Source organism: Protopterus annectens, chromosome 13.part0 (assembly GCF_019279795.1).
Source record: "Protopterus annectens isolate FY-2018-M chromosome 13.part0, PAN1.0, whole genome shotgun sequence".
NCBI lineage: Eukaryota > Metazoa > Chordata > Ceratodontiformes > Protopteridae > Protopterus > Protopterus annectens.
Window position 1 is genome coordinate 833,420,297 of NC_056747.1, and position 19,921 is coordinate 833,440,217.

General features: G+C 40.3%; 1 protein-coding gene across 2 annotated transcripts in view; it reads right to left on the bottom strand.

The window, feature by feature from the left end:
• LOC122787701 (outer dynein arm-docking complex subunit 4-like) overlaps positions 1–19,921 on the bottom strand; it is a 1,060,374-nt gene that overhangs the window by 685,177 nt on the left and 355,276 nt on the right. For both annotated transcript variants that reach the window (XM_044054554.1, XM_044054553.1), the window contains exon 5: positions 5,368–5,527. In XM_044054554.1, coding sequence (XP_043910489.1) covers positions 5,368–5,527 — 160 coding nt within the window. The remainder of the gene's footprint in view (positions 1–5,367; positions 5,528–19,921) is intronic.

Here is a 19,921-nt window from a genome sequence, read left to right on the forward strand (position 1 = left end):
GAGCCGATGTCTTTGGCTCCGACGCCTTCGACCTTCAAGACTTGGATGCCTGGTCTGAAGCATCCAAGGCCTCCTGGAAAGAGGGTTTCAGCAATCCTCTATCCATCAGTTTCCTCGCCTATCTGTCATGACCCTCCCACTAAAAGAGTGACAAATAGAGCAGTCCTCTTGTAAGTGGAGAGGGCCAAGACAGTAGACACAGGAACTGTGGTTGTCTGTGACCGACATTTTTTGGCCACACTGACAACGCTTGAAGCCAGATTTTAATTTTTCTGACATGACAACAAGAAAAAATGACAGTCCAGTAATTAAAAGTCACTTCCAAAGAGAAACACAGTCAAATCCGTATATGTGTCAAATCCTGTAATATAGCACTACACAATATTTAGTCAAGTTATTTAAGTAGGGGAGGTAGGCCCCGAAAAAAACTCTGTACCCTTTAGTTAACTAAGTAACTAATCTAAGGAACCGAGATATCAAAGTCCACTCACACACCTACTCTAACTATTCATTGACTATAAGAAGAAATATTTTTTTGAAATTTTTAAACAGAAAGAACAATTCTTATCTGTAAAAGCCTCGAGCTAGTCCCCAGCGATGCGTATGCAGCAGCGGCAAACTAGATCTGAGGTAAAGGCAGAGGGGGATTGTGGGTATTGGATGTCCTCGAGCTTCTTCTCGATGCAGAGCTTGCAGTCGGCCGGCACGGAGCCGAGGATCGGCTCCGAACCCATGTGTAAGAACAAAGGCGAGATTGAACACTCTCACATCATGAATTAAGGCATATACTTTTCAGTCCCCCACAAATCCAACAAATTTTGAAGAAGTCCAATATTTTCAGATTCTTTTGTTCTGTCATATTTCATAGGTTCATAGATTCATAGGTAGGTACTAGGCTATCGGCCCTGGAGCCTATATAAGCCTAGCCAAAAAGGTTCCCTGGCTTTTGCCACCCAAGAAAATAATTTTCCTGTGCCCCTGTCGAGCAATGCCACAGAAGTGATCCCCGGAGTGAATTTTCTATTTCCCATCCAGTCGTCAAGACTTGTCTATAAGAGGGCCAATGAGGAGCTTTGCTTGACATAAATGGGTAGTTTGTTCCAGAGTATGGGAAGTCTCTGGGACAAGAATCTATCCATCCAGCATGTTCTGTTTATTGTGATGACAATGTTTAGGTCCCTGGAGGGTGTAGTTCAGCGAGATTGGGATTTCTTTAAGTGTAGCATGTCCAACAGCTCTGGGTTTGACATAGCTTTGTATGTAAAGCAGAGATCGCCTCTGAGTAGGCGATATGCGACGGAGTAGAGCTGAAGTTTTTTGAGACGATCTGAGTATGTCATCTGTTTCAGGCGGGTAATCCTCTTAGTAAGGTATTTCTGTGGCCTTTCCAATTGTTGTAGGTGTCCTGTGAGATACATGCCAAATGGGGCATTGTACTCTATAATGGGTCTGATGAGTAATGAGCAGAGAGGAACAATGATACCCTTTTTTCTAGAGGAGAACCCTTTTGTGATGAGATGTGCCATGTAAAAGGATTTTCTGACTACTGTGGCAATGTGGTTATCAAAGGAGAGACTACTGTCCACCTGTGTCCTGAGGTCTCATCACACATTCAGTGTTTAGTGAGCTACCACCTATGTGGTAATTCATTGGTACAGAGTTTTTCCCAAAGGGGATGACAATGCACTTCTTGGTACTAAGCTTGAGGCCATGACTTTGACACCAAGCATCTGTCTCTTTGAGCCCCCTTTGTAGAATGTCTACATCATTAGGTGATTCTACTATGGCTCCTAGTTTGCAGTCATCTGCGAACTTTGTTAGCCAAAGACCTTCTGTGTTGGCTTGCACTTCAGAAAAGTAGATGCCGAACAGGAGAGGACCAAACCCTGTGGTACTCCACTCATCACTGGTCTGAAGTCAGACTTGGAGTTGGCTACTTTTACTGTGTGGGTTCTGTCAGTGAGCCAGTTGGCCACCCATCTTGTGACATAGCAATTTATGCCCCGTTTAGTGAGTTTATCTATAATTCCAGAGTGGGGGATGGTACTGGGTTTATTACTGTTCTTCTCCATTACCCAAATCCTGTCTCTGCTTCATTTCCAACTTACTCTCGATTCTTCTAGTCAATTCTTGTGCACCCTTGCTTCTCTCCAACATCTTCCATTGAAATACTGGAAAAAAATTCACAGGTACAGTTTCTTTATGGTCCATATCACCAGAGGAACAAGAAGCAGAGTCCCCTTCTGTTTCACAGCTCACTTTTTGTTAGGCAAACTTTGTATTTCCTCCTTAGCATGCACATCATCAAAAATGATTTTGTTCCTCCAGGAAGGAATACCTTGAAGACAGCTGGATACAACAGTTTGAATCTCACACCTGCATCTTGACATTCTCTGAAAAGTGGAATGAATTTACTTCTCTTTTGCCTGGTGTACACTGAGTAGTCATTCTGCACAAACACACTGCTGTCCCCTGCTTTTAATATGTTGTCCTTCTGACAGTTTTGTCAGAATCAACTCCTTCTGCTGGTAGGATTGCATCCTTACAATTAAAGGTCTAAGTTGCTTTCTTATAGCTAGGTTTGGAGCATACACACACTGTGCCCTTTCAACTAGAAACTCCTGCTGTGGAATACCAATCCAGTTGCTTATTTGTGTTTTCATAAAATTAATATAGTCTGTTCCTTCCAGCTTCTCTGGTATAGCTGAAAATCCCAGATTTTCCCTACATGCTCTGTCCTCTAATTCTATTATTTTTTGAAACATCTCTTCCTGAGCACTCTCATATTCAGCCAGCCTTTTATTCATTTTGACCTCTAATTTTTGAAGCTTTATTATCCCAACTGAACATCTGTTTAAAGCTTTTTCCATTTTTCCAGCTTTTTGTTGTTTGTGTTGATATACTCTATCAGTGTTTTGTGTATTTTAACCAGGTCTGTATGCAGTTGTCTTATATTTTCCTGTAAGTTATTGGAAGTCATGTCTGAAGGTTGCATTGCTTTTTGCTGAACAGCTGCAGGACTTTCCCCAGTCAATGTTTCTTCCTCACTTTTTTTAGCTGATTTTTCCAGGTCTTCTGTGTGTCTTTATTCCTGGCATCCAGGCAGTGCACTTACTTGCCAGTTACTGAAATTTACCATTAAACACAAGTCTACTGTCCTTCTCTGCTGACTTTCTTTTTTCACACTGGGAGAGCTAGAAACAAGCTGTTACTCACTGTGCAGTCATCTTGGATGGATCATTACAATATTAGTAAAAAATTTAAAAGAATATGTATAACTGCTTACAAAACAATTGAGTGAGAATACTAATTAATGGGTGGTTAAGTAAAGAAACAGAGATGAATAATGGAATTAGACAAGGATATCTAATAAGTAGTATTTTGTTTTAGTTATGAATTTAATAGTTAGTGAAATCAAGGGTAAAATGAAAAGGTCAGAATACATAATAGAATCCTATACTAAGACTAGTAATAATGACTTATCCAGATGATACAGTTGTAACAAAAAATTATTTTGGATGGAAAAAAATATTTTTTGTGGAAAAAGTAATTAAATATTTTACAGAATTACTAAAAAGAATAGGAATGGACCTTAATAAAGAAAAAAGGCAAGGATTGGGAAGTAGTAATAATATAGCAGGTATACAATTTACTTTAACCGATATAAAGATATTAGGAACAGAGTTTGATATTCACAAAATTAAGAAAAGACAATGGTAAAACTGTAAAATGCAGGAATAAAAACCGGTCCAATAAGCGCTTTCAGCTAGTATAGCCTTCTTCAGATCATGTGTGAGCCCTGCTACAGATTCTATTTAAAACCCAGATGCTCAATCACAAATGTAGGGTGGACCACATATGCAAATGTTTATTCCTACATTTTACAGTTTTACTTAATAAATTTGTGGTTTTAACAGTTGGATCATGGTGCTGTGGTGGTCTGCCAAAGATTTTCCTCACTATCTATACCCATCAGGTTAATAATCTCCCTACCATCCTTCAAAACCATTCTAAAAGGCACCCTAGCCAAAACTGGCTCTGTTTTTGCACAACACAAGGATAAACTATATCCCAAATTTAAACAAATACCTATTCATACCTTACATCTCCTTATTCTCCCTTCTTCATTCACTTCCTTTCTTCTATCAATTTCTTTCGCTCCTGGCTTTCCCTCTAAAATACCATAAGCCTGATTTTCTCTCACTTTGTATTGCAATTCATCTTTGTATTATACTAATGTACCTTTAATTTCTCTATAAACTGGCTAAAAGTTCTCTACCTATTAAATCATTTTCATAACACTTGAATTTGTTCTTAGCCACTGTTTTCATATTATGTCTAATTTGGTATAATTACTTAAACTGTAGTTGTTTTTTGTATTATTTTTAAAAACTGCAAAAGTATTGCTCTTAAAATGTTTTGTAGTACTTTGGAGCTTTTCTCCTCAGGCCTCAGCTGAAAATGGGCTCCTGCCCAGTCGGACTTTCCTGGTAATTAAATGTCAATAAATAAATGCCACTGAGTGTTCTGTGTTACTGGTAGGCAAGCAAAATGAAATATTATGTAGGAAATGGTAATAAGGTTAACACATAACACTGTATGAACTGCACTGTCATTTTCTGTGTACCAGTCAGTCTTCATTCTTATGCTGTATTGCCTAGCTCAGCCGCTGGCATGTGTGTGTGTAGTTAATCCACAATCACACACAACTGTGTCAGCTCCATTCCTCCACTCTGAGAACAGTTATTTTCCAGCTCTACACTGCTTGACTCATAACTAATGTACACTGTTGAGCACACAGACTACTGTTCAGTGCACCTTTACCACAGACTATGTAATCACCAAAGTGCTGATGTCCTGCTTGAAAGTGCCTGCTCTGATGCTTCATTCTTTTGCTCTTGTATTTCAGTACTCAAGAGCATGCACATTTTGCTCTGTGGTTCACAATTCTGTGCTAATAGGTGTATGTTTCTGTTCATAAATCATATGCATGCTTATCCCAGCAGTAAGAATTAGGATGAAAACACTATGAACCCAGTGGCTCAGTATTCGTATCTCAATATGAACTGCTGCTCCAAAGCATTTTTCTGTATGTGCTAATCTGCAAAACATACAAATAAATCACATTTACAGAAGCTATGAAAAAGAATGTTTTACAAAGACTGCTGTACTAGTAAACATGGTGACAGCAAATGTGGCATATGCTTAAATCTGCTAAAAGTTTAAATAAAAAGAGGGCTGAAAATGCATGCTAAGTATTAGGTCAAATCAATAAATATTCGTGTTTGGATGGTCTTAGAATAACAAACTTGTGATAAACCCATTTGCAATTTTTAGAGTTCTAAAGAAAAAAGATCTTCGCTTTACCTTCATCTTTCAGTAATTTTTCCAGATACTCTCTGTCATTGTAAAGTTCACCAAGTAACTGCCGAACAGTCTTCTCGTTTCTTGGGGTCTCCTCTTTCTTCTTCTTCTGCTGCCTTTGGTCCTTTCTCTGATTCTTGCTCTGAGATTTATGTGTGGCTATCTTTTTTGCGATTTAAAAATAAATAATCTGTAATTGTGGATTTTGTCCCATTTCTTAAATGTGTAAGAATACCTGCTTACTTAAATCATGCTTGAGTAGTCAATTAAAAGGTAATAATAATGTATAATAATAACTATATAACAGCACTGAGGTGAACTTCAGGCTCTAAATAACATGACATTTAGGATTACTGACTTAAATAATGCTTAGTAATTTTAATCTTCAAGGTTCACTAAATAAATCCTGTTTGTCTCATAGCCACATTTGCCAAAGATAGCATACAAAGAACATGAAGAGGAAAAAATCCACTTAAAGTTTAGAAAATAGATGCAGAATTCCCACTTATGCTAAAACACTGAGGACCAGATTTAGACAAACAGTTTAAACAGTTCGAGGCTAGTGTGTTGTAAAATGCAGAGATATGGTCAATGTGTGTTCAAAGAGATGTTAACTATTGCTTCAGAAGCAAGTTTACTATGCACAAAGGTAGCAGCTAGTAAATAAGATATATGCAAATGAGTCAAACTGTATGAATAAAAGTGCCTTCATGAAGCAGCAACTGCTACACAGAATACTAAAAGTGGTTAAAACTGCAGCATAAAACAGCTGTAGAAACACTATCACAGAAAAGAATTGAGTTCCTGTAAAATCACAGCATAGAAATGTTGTCAATTGTATAGTGTTATATACAGAAGCCCTCCCAGATGGATATCTACACATCATCATCATCATCATTCCCTTTTACCTATATTATATGGAGTCAACAGTGTGACTTGTCACGATGTCTGTTGATTCAGTGCCACGCTCCTACCTCCTTTAATAGCTATGTCTAACTATCACAGGTCTCTCATGCAGTTCATTCATCTTTTAGCAGGATTACCTTATTTCCCCTTGCCTTCCTTCCTGTCTCTCTGAAATCTGTTTTAGCAAATCACTTCCTGCTTTTCTGCATGTGCAACCAAAGCACCTTAATCTGTTCTACTTTTCCCTCTCTGCAACTGAGTATACTTTGACTTCAGGTCTGATGTCTTTGTCTTTATTTCTTTATCTTATCTAAAGTGTGTACACTACAACTCGTATCAGGCACTTCATTTCCATCCCTCAAAGCTACTGCACCTTCACTGCCCAGATTTCTCTGTCATTCAGAAGCCCTAGCCACACTACTGCTTTGTACAACCTACTTTTCATTTTTTTTGGCATTTTTATCTTAAACCCTACCCCTAACACTTTGTTTCAGCCGACTGCAGTATCTCTTATTCTATCTTTGACCTCCTCATTCAGATTTTACTTTTCCTCAACCATACATCTCAGATACTGGGTCACTATTTTTCCTATCTCACCTTTCAGCTTTTTCTGATTTCACATATTTTCTACCATGAACACTACCTTGTCTGTATTCAGTTTCATCTCATATGCCTTCAGTTTTGCTTTCAATATCCCTGTGATTTGATGAACTTCCTATTCAGAATCTGATGACAGTACCACATCATCTGCATTAAGCAGCTTTGCTGATCTGTTCATGTAGTCTGTTACCATTATAAATGGTAATGGACTCACAGGTGAATCCTAAGCACACCCACTTCCACCGACCGGGAACCCTTTTAAGAGTGTGAAACAAAAGTTATGTACCATAACCATGACAAAAAATTGTTTCTTTCATGTTTGTTCAATAAGACGTGTTTGCTCTTCAGCCACTTGCTGGATCCGACTCGGCAGTATCAATGCTCCTGCCTCCAGTCGCAAGACACATTAATAATTCTCCCTCCCATAATGCACCACTTCCCCTAGTTACTTCAGATCTAGTTTGGCACCCTAAGAATAACCTTGCCTGAACAGAAACTAAATATCCTATAACCAAAGAATACTCTAGGTTTTCCAGAACAGGGAAGGGGGCAGAAGGGAGGGTCGTAAGTACATAACTTTTGTATCCTATTCATTCATTCATTCATCTGATCCAATATGTGGGTCAGAATCCCAAGCTGGAATGCATCCTGGGTGGCCTTATAACAGGAAACTGTTCAGAACAGAAGCAACAAAGGATGTTTTTGACCTGGAGAAGCAACCAATTTATAATGCTCGATGAAGGTATGCATGCATGGAAGACCATGTGGCAGCCTCACAAATATCATCCACTAAAGAAGCCCTAAAGAAGCAGTAGAACTAGGAACAGCTCTTGTAGAATGAGCCCTTAGTTTGATAAGGAGAGTCTTGTTGGCAGTATAAATGAAGGAAATGCAGTCTGATAGCCATCTTGAAAGTGACACTTTAGAAACTTACTTGCCCAGTTTTAGGGGCAAAGTAAATAAGCAGGAGTACATCTTTTCTAAATGGCTTAGTTCTGTGAAGGTAGAAGCACATTTGCCTGTGTACATCCAAGGTATATAAAACGTACTCTTTTGTTTGCATAATTCAGAAAGGAAACAGGCCAATGATTAGGCTGTGAAATATTTGTTTCAGATGCGATCTTGAGAAGGGAGTATGGGTTTGTTCTCAAAGATACCCTGACTTTATGAAACACCAGTTAAGGAGAAGAGGATGACAGTGTATGGAGTTCCAAAATCCTTCTGGCTAAGGTGATGACTACAAGCAAAAAAGTTTTTCATGAAGGAAGTTTTATTTCAACAGAAAAAGCCAGTTTAAATGGAGTTCTAGTGATTTCCTCTAAGACGAAATTCAGATCCCAAGGGCGGACTTATTAGGGATCTCAGTAACAATGTTCCCTTAAGAAAGGCTTTACAGAGCTTATGCACAGCTAGTGAATACTCCTGAAAGCCAACATAGAAGCTAAATAAACTTTAATTATATTAGAGCTTGAAGCACTGATCTTGCTGGAGGAAATAGATGGGAGATTAGTAAATGAACCTGATTTTTGATGATGGTTTTGCAATGAAGAGGTGGTGAAGCTATTTGTGTGCTTTTATTCAGAAGTATACCAATGAACTCCAAGCTCTGGACTGGTGTCAGGTTTGATTTGGTATAATTTATTTTATTCCTAGTGACTGGCAAATCTAGAGCAAATAGTCCCTGGCGTGTAGAAGACAATGCTTAGAGGGGGCAAGTGAGAAGCCAGTCATTCAGATGAGGAAACACTCTGAATCCTTTGAGTCTCAGGTGCACTGCCACCACTACCATATACTTAGTAAACACCATGGGGGCTGCGATGAGTCCAAATGGCAGGGCTCTGAATTGGTAGTGACTGGCTCCCAGCTGAAAGTGTAAATGTCTTCTGAAGCACCTATTTTGATATGATAGTATGCATCCTGAAGATCTGTCAAGTACATCCAATCGTACTTGTGCAGAAAAGGTAGGATGGACTGTACCGTGACCATTCGGAACTCTGACTTCTTCACACACTGGTTCAAATTGCTTAGATCCAAGATTCATCTGAGGTCCTCTGTTTTCCTGGGTACAAAAAAGAAGTGTGAGCAAGTTCCCAATCCTATCTGGTCTGGTGGGACCTGTTGGATGACTTTTTTCTAGCAGCTCTTGAATTTCTTCAGCTACGGCCTTCCTCTCTGACTGGGTGGATAATCGGGAAGTTTCTTCTTTTTGTGAAGGGGAATTTGGAAAAAATGGAATGAAATAACCTCTGCATATGATTTTTAGCATCCAAGTATCTTATTATATTTGCCCAGGCGCCTGGGTACAGGGATAATCGTTTCAAGGCTGCCTACAGAGTGGAACAGTTGGGCAGCACTTCAGGAGAGCTGAAAAGGTCTGTCCAGAGAAAAATCCCAGAACCCCTGGTTCTGCAGTCCTCTTCTGCCTCTAGGGTGATGTCTCCCATTGGAATTTCCTCCTCTGCTTCTGGAGGAACTGTCCCCACACAGATCTTGAAAAGGTCCCTGAGGTTTATGGAGCCATATTTTTGCTACCACCTCTCTGTTTTCTGGAAAAGGACCAATGAGGGATAGAGAACTTGATGCCCATGACAGACGTGGTCTTTCTGTCTTGTTCACTATGAGTAAGTGTCTCTTTCACTGACGGCACAAATAAGAAGGTGCCATCAGAAGGGAAGTTGATAAAAGACATCTTAACGGGCTCTGAAAGGTTGCATAGCCACATCCAGGCATGTCTCCTAAAGGCAATGCCTGAACCAGCAGCTCATGAGGTGCCTTCAGCCATGTGAGAGATATCAACCTAATCAAAGCATCTAAAATAGACAAAAGAGTGGCCAGCCCTGAGGATGTTATTTTGAATTCCTCTGCGGACATGGGCTCTGAGAGAGAATTGGAAAGCTCTTTGGTCAAATCTATCTACAGCCTCATAAAGTGTGCCAGGTAATTAAGAAACTTCATTGCAAAGGTTGCTGAGGCAAACACTCACTTTCCGAATCTGTCCAGCGCACTAGACTCCCTGTTTGGAGGATGAACATAACAACTCTGTTCTACTAGCTCTTTCTTAGTGCCAGCTGCCAACACCACCATAGCATCAACCAGGACTCCTTTACTCTAGTGGGGTCTGTCTTTCGGCAGGGCTAAGAACTTGTCACGTCTCTTCGGGATAGGTTTGACAGTATTCAGTTCCTTCTCAGCCTGGCGGGAAAACAAATCAAGGAGTTCATCTGCCTGGGGTTAACCCAAGATGTAGATGGACCAGAACCAAAAGCTTCCAAAATACAGATTCTTCCAGAGAGGGGTTTTGGGAAGATGATCCACATTTTTGTTTTAGGATCTCCAAAACATCTCTGAAGGAGATGTCATCCAGTGATGATCTGGGGGGCCCTTCTCCTTCATCAAAATCAGTATCCTCTATGAGTGACTCCATCAGGGAGTCAGTGTGTCTCCTTTTGCATGTTCTCTTCTGATGCACCTCCTCAGTAGGATGTTCAGGTGAAGTGTCGAAAGGGAGGGGAAGTTCCTCTATATTGGAACCAGTTGAACACTTAACTGGAATTGGCTGTCTCTGTGCAGTAGGTCTGACTGACTCATAGCTTGGAGCCAATGAGGGGAAGGGGTTTGGATCCAAAAAATGAGAAAGCGGTTCTCTGGAGGGAGAAAAAGCCCTTTCAACAACCTCAAAGGCCTATGGACCCAGACAGGCTTTGACCAGCCTTCTCAGAGCTGAAATTCCCAATGAAGATAGGTCTCGACCACTCTCGGATCTGTACCTTGAGGAAGGAACCAGACCCGAACTATCCAGTGCCGATGCTCTGAGGGGGAGGGATGGATCTGACAGCATCAGAATCGATCCTGACCCCTCGCATCAGACAATGACACTTCAGCTCCAGGACCCGTTCCGATCCAAGGGTGCCAAGATGGAATTAGTCAGGGATATGGTCGCAGTCAAAGAAGATATTTTTTTTGGATCTGACATTGAACCTTTTGGGGATTTCTGATCCTGGAACTCCAAAACCACTGGACGAATTGGATAAGAAGATATAATGGTCTTAGATGTTGTGGGGAGACTCATGGATTTGATAGGGGATGGAGTTGGAAGATCCCCATCTGGATCTGAGCTCTGAGAAATTTTCGCATCATCCTATCCACATCTGCTTCCGATAAGCTTCTGGAGGCCCTAGAGTAGTACTGGTGGTGGCCTGGAATGTTTCTTTGGTGTCTGAAGCAATGGAGAGTGCAGGGTGATGATATGGGTTTCATGACATGTTCACAAGTAAGGCTCCTGTGAGAAGTACCAAGCTTTGGATCTGAAAACCTAGGATCCAAGGGTGGTGCTGTAGGACTTATTGAAATAATCATAGGAACCAAAACCTTTGGATCCATGGTTTTAGGATCTAGTGATCAGTTCTTTGGATCTGGCAATGTCAGATCACAAGTTTTCTGTTCTTGGATGGTGGTTCCAATGAAGACCTTGGTGTCTTCAGTAGGGAGCATTTTCTATGATCCAACAGAGCAGACTTGTTCCTTTTGCAGGGGGTTTGAGCCCCAGAAAATGTAGCAGGCAGAATACCCTTTAAAATCAACTTATTTTATCTATCGTCCAAGGCTCTTGGATTGAAGATGGAACATACAGTACATGCAGTATCCAAGTGTCTGGCTCCAAGACAGTACACACACTCCTTGTGGGGATCCGAATTAGGGATTTTATGCCCACAAAAAGTGCATTTTTTAAATCCTGTCAGTTTATCCAACATGGTAAGTAAATATACAGAGGAAAAAAAATAAATAAAGAGAGGATTTTTTTTAATTAGAGAAAAGGAAAAATTAGCAATGGATTTTAATTACAAGCAATGGTAATATAAAGAGATACCTTAACAGTGACAGAGGAAGCAAAGACAAACACCAACAATGCTAATAAAGATTTTTCTATTTGTCAGAATAGTAGACAGAAGAAAATTAGTAAAAAAGGTCCTAACGTCCTGCAAGATAAACTAAGAGGGAGGATAGCTACAGATAAGAAAAAAGGATAAAGTCTTTAAGAGATCAAAAAGTTGAAATAACTCACAAAATATAACTGCTAAAGCTCAAGAGAGGAACTTGCATCTGTTCACAATGGCAGCAAACAATATCTGAGGTAATGGGGATGAACTGGTGCGTTATGAGTAGAGGGAGGAGCTTAAGAGCTGGATCTGAAGTCTCGAGTATGTGGCTAAGTCAGATCCAAGGATCGGATCCAACCCCCATGGGTTGAGGAAGACTGAAAACGACATCAGATTATGAGGGAACATTGCACCCTCCATTGTGTAATGTCCTCACTGGTCAGATCAGGTCACAAAGCAGCCACCCTTGAAATAAATATAAAGGCTTAACTCCCAGCAAGCCCCAAAACTTTTAAGAACTTTCCCAAGCTAAGTACCTCTTATTAAGTGATGGCATAGCTAAATTCCAAGCCCAGCTGAACTCAGAGAACACGGTGACCTATGGAGAAGTGTTTACGCAAACCCTGTACAGACATGTAAATAACTGCATAGAAACAGCAGTACCAAATCAAACCAAAACAAACTTAGGACAAACTCCAAAAACAAGCCCCTTTAGCCAACCCCCAGTATAAACAGACTGTACATCAAAAGAAAGAAAATCATGTCCAAAAAATAGGAAGGGCTATGCCCAAAAGATAAAAAAAAACCTCCCTCATCAGTCTCAGCAAGCAACTCAGGAGACCAATCAAGTCCACCAAAGTCAACCTCAAGGCAAAAATGGCCTCCCAGGCTAAGGACAACCATAAGGCATTTTTCAGTTATGTATATAACCTTAAAGGGAACACCCAACAGTGTGTTGAACTAATAATAAATAGAACTTCCTATACTAATGTGGGGGGTATAGCAAATTTGCTGGCTGATAAATTTAGTTCCAATTTCACCTCCCTATCAACCCCAGTTTCCACCCAGGAAACACCGTCAACCATTTCTTCCCAGACTATCACTACAGAACAGGTCTTCACTGCACTCTCCAGAGCTAAAAACACTGCATCAGTGGGTTCTGATAATACCCCAGGAAGCCTCCTAAATAACTTGAAATATTGCCTGTCAGGCCCACAAGAATCTCTATTCTACCACAGCATCCAGAAGGGCTTCATCCTTAGGAATGGAGGAATGCAATGGTCATCCCTCTACATAAAGGAGGATCATCAACAGACCCAGGGAACCACAGACCCATACATTAGACTAGTCTTATATGCAAGGCCATGGAAAGAATTATTGTGGACTTGATAAACATAGGAAATCTTCAAGCACCGGACTCATCCCAGTTTGTTTTCCTCAAGGCTAGGTCATGCCTACTAAACTTGATGGACTTCTTCAAGAAGGTAACTAGAGCTATGGATGAGGGCAAAATGGTACATACTGCATGCCTTGATCTGGCATAGACATTTTACACAATACCTCTCTTGCTTATTACAGACAAATTCACAAATAGGTTCATAGGTTCAAAGGAGAATACTAAGATGGCAGCTTAGAGGCCCTTATAAGCCTAGCCAATATAACCTAATTTTTACCCAATATATGGCTCCTAGGGGCAAGAGGATGGCATGGATTTATGCTTATGCACTGAGTATCTTTCAGACTGCCCCTGTCCATAAGGTACAAAGGCACTACCCTAGATGTGAATTTGCAATTCCCCATCCATTAACCAAACTGCGTTTGAAGAGGGCCAGGGAAGGGCTTTGTTTAATATAGGCATAAATCCTTATGTCACCTGATGGATAGCCAAATGGCTCACAGATAGGACACATGAAGTAAGGGTGGAGGAATCCACCTCCATCAACAGGCCTGTTACTATTGGAGTCCCTCAGGGCTCGGTATTGGGACCTCTACTGTTTGGAATATACTTCCCTGAAGTCAAGGCAAATGTAGAAGACTTTGGCTGACCAACTTTGCTTATGAATGCAAGCTGAGTGCAATCACTGAATTCTCCCAAAGATGTATATAGCCTCCAGGAGGGTCTGATAGAGACAAATAACTAGTGCCAGAATGATAGCCTAAAACAATCCAAAAAAACAAAAAAAAAAACAAAACATAATTATACCCTTTAGGAAGATGACCACCCCACCAAATTACAACATTGATAACACTCTCCTAAGAGTAGATCCAGTGGTAAGGGACTTGGGAACTTAGTATTCTGAACTTTGATCATCATGTGTCCATAGTAGTGAGAAAATTCTTCTATGTGGTACAATTTGTAAGTAAGGGTATGGCATATAGTTCTAAGGGGATCATAGTACCACTATACTTAGCCTTCATTAGACCAATAATCAAATACAATGCACCCTTCATCATGCAGCTGACCAGTCATTTGCAACAGCTGTATGGCCACAGAGGTTCCCCACTAAAAGAAGACAGGATGTAAATAATATGTCCTATGTGGACCACCTTAAAGCCATGTCCCTGTACTCGGTCTCCTACAGTCTACTGACAAATTCAGCCCTGATGGATCTGCTACATATCTACAAAACAAACAGCACAAGAATTACCCAATCTAAGGATCTAAACCTTGTGTGTGACACAAACAAAATATGTTGGAGGGACAGGTATGTGTTCCATAGATTACCTCTTCTCTGGAACAGACTTCCCATTCATGTGAAACAGGGCTCTTCCCCAAGCCTTTTCAAATGCAGCTTGGACCATTGGCTGGGAAATTGTAAATTCATACCTGCAACGAGCTATAATTGGAGCTATACTTGGAACTATGCACTTAGTGAATGCTCTGGGTGCAGTGGATAATCCAAAGGGAAAAGCACAGAAATGATAAAGAGTTCCAGACATTCTAACCTTAAGAAATACATGAAGTCTGGATAAAAAGAAATGAGATGATAAACATCTTTTAAATATAGAGTCACCAGGAAACTTGAATGAGGAAAAAGCAGTAACAGATTTTGAAGTGACATCTTTTTTTAAGTCATGCACTATCACAAACAAGTTAGGAAGAAAGATCCAGAACTACTCTCTAAGCATCTTTTTTCTTTGGCACTAAAATATCCTTGAACAAAACCTTTCTAAATTTGGAAAGGAGGAACTGGTTCTATCACTCCCTAGAACAGTATGTAATGAAGGACAGGTGGAAATACAAGAGTCTTGTCTGGTAGATGTAGAATAACCTCCTGGCAAGGAGGACTATCCTGTCACTGCCATCTATAACCTTGATGAATGATCTTCAGAACTCATTTGTCTGAAAGTATCACTTGCCAAAGAGAAAAATGGAGATTCAGACTTTCTAGAAGAGAAAAGGGACTTCCAGGGTGGGAGGAGGAACAAAGTCCCTTAAATAGTCAAACTGACTAGTTGGACTGTTCTTGGTTTTGACTGCTCCTGAATTATTTTTGAAACACCCTTGTCATTATGCCAAAATTGCATGAGGGGTTGGAGAATCCCTAAGAAAATTAGAAAAAGGAAGAAAGAAAATCTTAGAGATTCGCTGATTTAACTTATCTCTTTCATCACACTTTTTGATCGTCTCTGCAGCAAATGAACCAAAAAGTGAATCTCTATACAAAAGAAAAAATAAAATCTCATTATTCACATCCTCTTGGGAGGTTCTGAGAATGCAGCCAGGCAAACCTCCTCAATAGAAGAAACTAAATAATTTAAAATAGTTGTTTCCTCACAAGAAGAAACTGCAGACCAGACATTCCTCATACTACCATAATTAGTCAGAATAAACATTAACATATGAGCTTGATGATTCAAAATTCTGAAATCAAAGTTGCAGAAGCATACACTATTTTCTCATACCCATCAATAATCTTCCCATCCTTATCAGAAAGAATATGACAGGAATTATCTAACTGTTCAGCTGCAGCAGGAATATCTAAAGCTATAGCTGCTTGTTCAAGTTTAAGAAAAATGTATAAAAAAATGAAAAAAGACTGAGGACTGTCGTATATTCTATCTGCCTTTTTTGGGGCAGCAGGATAGCTATCAGGAAAAAATACAAGCAGATACACACACATGCTCCAAAGCTGACAGAACTGGAGGAAATGGTGATTGTTCAGAAAATTCTTTCTGTAACAAAAATTTTCTGAGGGACTGAGAAACCGCAGTGTACTCCCACTGAAAACATTGTCTCATTCTGGAATTAGTCTCAAAGAGTGAGGAATCCTAAAGGGAGAATCAGAAACTGAGCTCTCTACTGACTCTGAATCAGAAAACTGAGGAGAAAACCTGTACTTGTCCTTTCATGTTCCAGTCCAGATTCAAAATCTTGAATCTCTTCAGGAAAGGGGGTATCCTTCCTTCTTTCTTTTACCATAAAACAATAGATAAGAGGGATCAAAAGCCTGAATAAATCTCTGAGCCAGACCCAATAAACTACTCCTGTCTAACGAAATTTGAGGAGTAGTAGATACATGTTTAGTTTTCTGTTTCTTTTTGACAAAAAAACAGGGCCAACAGTGTTATAAATGGCACCAGTAGCTTCCCCAGGGATGGGTACAACATTCTGACAAAACAGGGATGCCTTCCCTATTCCCTCTTCCAGGACAAATAACAGTCTCTCTCCATGTCCCACTAAAAGGATCCCAACAGCTGCAGAGAACATGACTAACCCAGGGTCTTTAGAGGCTATAGGTACTACAACAGAGAGATCCGTGGGGGGGGTATAAAAGAAGAGTGTTCTGAGTTACCACAAATGGCCACAGCAGAGTCACCCACCTGCTGCTGAGGCAAACTGCTAGCCTGCTGTGGTAGCAAATGCCATTTGATGTTTTTTTTTTTGTTTTTTTTTGTGGCAGGAAGAAGTACCAACATTGGGACTGACTTTTCCATGGTCAAGCCAAAAATGATGCCCCTTTCCCAGGGAAAACAAGCAGAAAAAGCCAGTAAAAACTTAAAGACTTTAAAAGTCAAATTTTTCACACAAAAATATACTAAAAATCACTTTAAAACACCTGCCAGCCCCAAAAAGTGAAATAAACACAAATTTTTCCACAAATAATTATTTTAAATACATTAAACAACTTTTAACCTAAGAGGAAAAAGGCCAAACTCGTTTAAAAGCACAATACAGTCTCATGACAGCCCATTAAAGCACAAATAACTTTCCTAAAGAGATAATTGAACGGTATTTTTTTTTCCCAAAAGGGGACCTGTCTGCCCAGTAAAGGAACAGCACATGCCAAGCGTCAACCTTCAGAAGCCTCAAAGGAGTGTACTTTTTGGTAGCAGTAAAGCCCTGAATGGCTTGGTGCCCATACTTGTCTGTTTTTTTTAGCTCATCTCTATCTGCCAGACAGTTTGGGTGTATGGAAGGTGCCCTTGAAGCTTTGGAAGCTGGCTGGCTGTTATATCCTTGTTCATAGGTTCATAGGACAATAATATGCTATTGGCCAAGAGGCCCTTATAAGCTTAGCTAAGAATTAAACCCATGTTCCCACAAAGTCAGCATCTGTTCCCCTGTCCAGCAGGAACACAGATGAGATCCCAGGGGAGTATTTTCTGTTTCCCATCCAGTTGTCCAGGTTCCTCTTAAAAAGGGCTAGTAAGGTACTACGCTAGACATTGAGAGGGAGTCTATTCCACAGATGGGTGAGTCTTTGGGATACAAATCTATCCCACCTACAAGTTCTATTAATGTCACAGACCAGGCTGAGGCCTTGTGTGCTGGTTGCATGAGTGGAGTTTGACTTACAGATATGCAGCAACTCCATCAAGGCTGTGTCGGAGATGGCCATGAATGCCAGACACAGGTCACCTCTGAGCAGTCTGTACGAGTGACTGAGTACAGGGACAGGACTTTTAGCCTATCTGTATAGGATAGGTGTTTCAGACCCTGACTTTTCCTGGTCAGTAACCTCTGTGGTCTCTCCAGCTGCTGCATGTGCTTTGCAAGGTACATGCTGAAGGGGGCATTGTACTCGATAATGGGTCTGATAAGGGAGGAGTACAGGGATGTTATAACCTCCTTGTTCCTGAATGAAATATCCTTACTAATGAGGTGGGCCATATAGAAAGTCTTCCATACAATGGAGGCAATGTGGTTGTAAGGCTATAACCCATATAACTAAGGCTATTGTAGAAGTGATCAGTATGATGAACATCAGCTATATGCTTCAGTTTCTGAGTCCCTTATTTTCTTTGCCAGTGGCTCAAAATATAAAGCAAATAAAAGGGAAACTGGACACTCCTGCATGGTTCTTCTGTTCAAACACAACTTATTGGCGGGGAATTCTCCAACTTTAATTCTTGCTTCCTGTCCTTCATATATCCACCTAATTAACGTTATTATTCTATCAGGAAATGCAAATTACACAATGACTGACCAGTAATCTTCAAAAAGGAGCATGCTGACTGGTCAGCTTAACCAGCGTGCCCGTTGTAAATCCGAGAATATACCAATGGAAAAAGGTCCAGTCGCCCAGACTTTTTTCCATTAGTATATTTCATAATATTTCTACTTTTCTTTCTTTTTTGAATAAATTTACAAAACCAAAGACTCAAATAAACGAGGGAGATAGCGCAGCAAAAAAATAAGAGGATAATCAGGTACGTTCTGCAAAACTAGAGCAATGTACCTGATTATCCTTTTATTTTCTCTGTCTTGGCTCTCCCAAATGCTAAAAGTTTTTATTAAAAAAAAAAAAAAAAAAGGCAACGGAGATCTTCCTTTCTCCATTGCTTCCTTTGCAAAGCACTACTGTACTATGTAAGCGTGGGAAAGCAAGTACCATACGCATGCGCAGTACATCAGAAAAACCCCAGAATACCGGAAAAACGCTGAAGGGCACCACAGAGGCATTATACAAAGACATTATTTAAGAAAAATAAGTATTTTTTTCTTAAATAATGTCACTGTATAATAGCAATAACCAACTCCATGGTGTGGTATACTGAAGATTTACCCACGGTTGCCTTTATTTAATCACTCGGGCTTCAACCCCCCCCCCCCGTGATTAAACCACACCAATCATACGTAAATCTTCAATATACGACACTGTTGTCGTCAGTTATGGCTACATGATTCCATTACCCTACTCATAAAATCCCAGTTTTACTCTGCTGAATTCTTTCTCTGCATCACAGCCCACCAACAACAGTGGTATTTCTTACATTCTGCTTCTTTCTGGATCACATCATCATTGTTCTATTAATGTCAAATGTTTTCTCTCCTCAACAAAACCAAATCGATCTATATATATATATATATATATATATATATATATATATATATATATATATATATATATATCAATTTCAGCAACTCTTTTGTCATTCTTTTAGCTAGTAAAGATGTAAACACTTTATAATCTTCTTCTTCTTTCGGCTTTTCCCGGTTAGGGGTCACCACAGCGGATCATCTGTCCGCTCATGATTGGCAGTGGAGTTTTACGGTGTCGAGTTGCCAGCTCGGCACCCAACCTTCCACAGAAGGCACACGCATGCACACACTCACACCTGGGGCCAATTTAGAGTATCCAATCCACCTACTGCATGTCTTTGGGATGTGGGAGGAAACCGGAGCACCCGGAGGAAACCCACGCGACCACAGGGAGGACATGAAGACTCTGCACAGAAGGCACCCCAGCCGAGAATCGAAGCGGAGAACCTCTTGCTGTGAGGCGGCAACGCTAACCGCTGCACCACCGTGGCCGCCCATGTAAACACTTTATAATAATGGTTTAAAATTGAAATGGGTCTATATGAGGCTGATTCTTATGGGTCTTTATCCTCTTTGGGTAATACAGCCATCACATCTTTCTTCCAATATGCTAGTGCTTACCCTCCATTTAAAATACTAAGTAAAGTCTTTAAGATCTTTATCACTTTCTTCGCTTCTAATAACAAAACTTTCATGGGAATACCATCTGTTCCTGGACGTTTCCTTACAGACTGATTATACATCATAGGTTCATAGTTTCATAGGTGTGTACTAGGTTAATGGCCCTGGAGCCTTTACAAGCCTAGCCCAAAGAAGCGCCCTGGCATCGGGGTCTACATCAGAAGAGCGAACGCTCTTCTGTCGAACTGAAAAACACGAAAGCTGACAATGTTGAATGCACAGATCA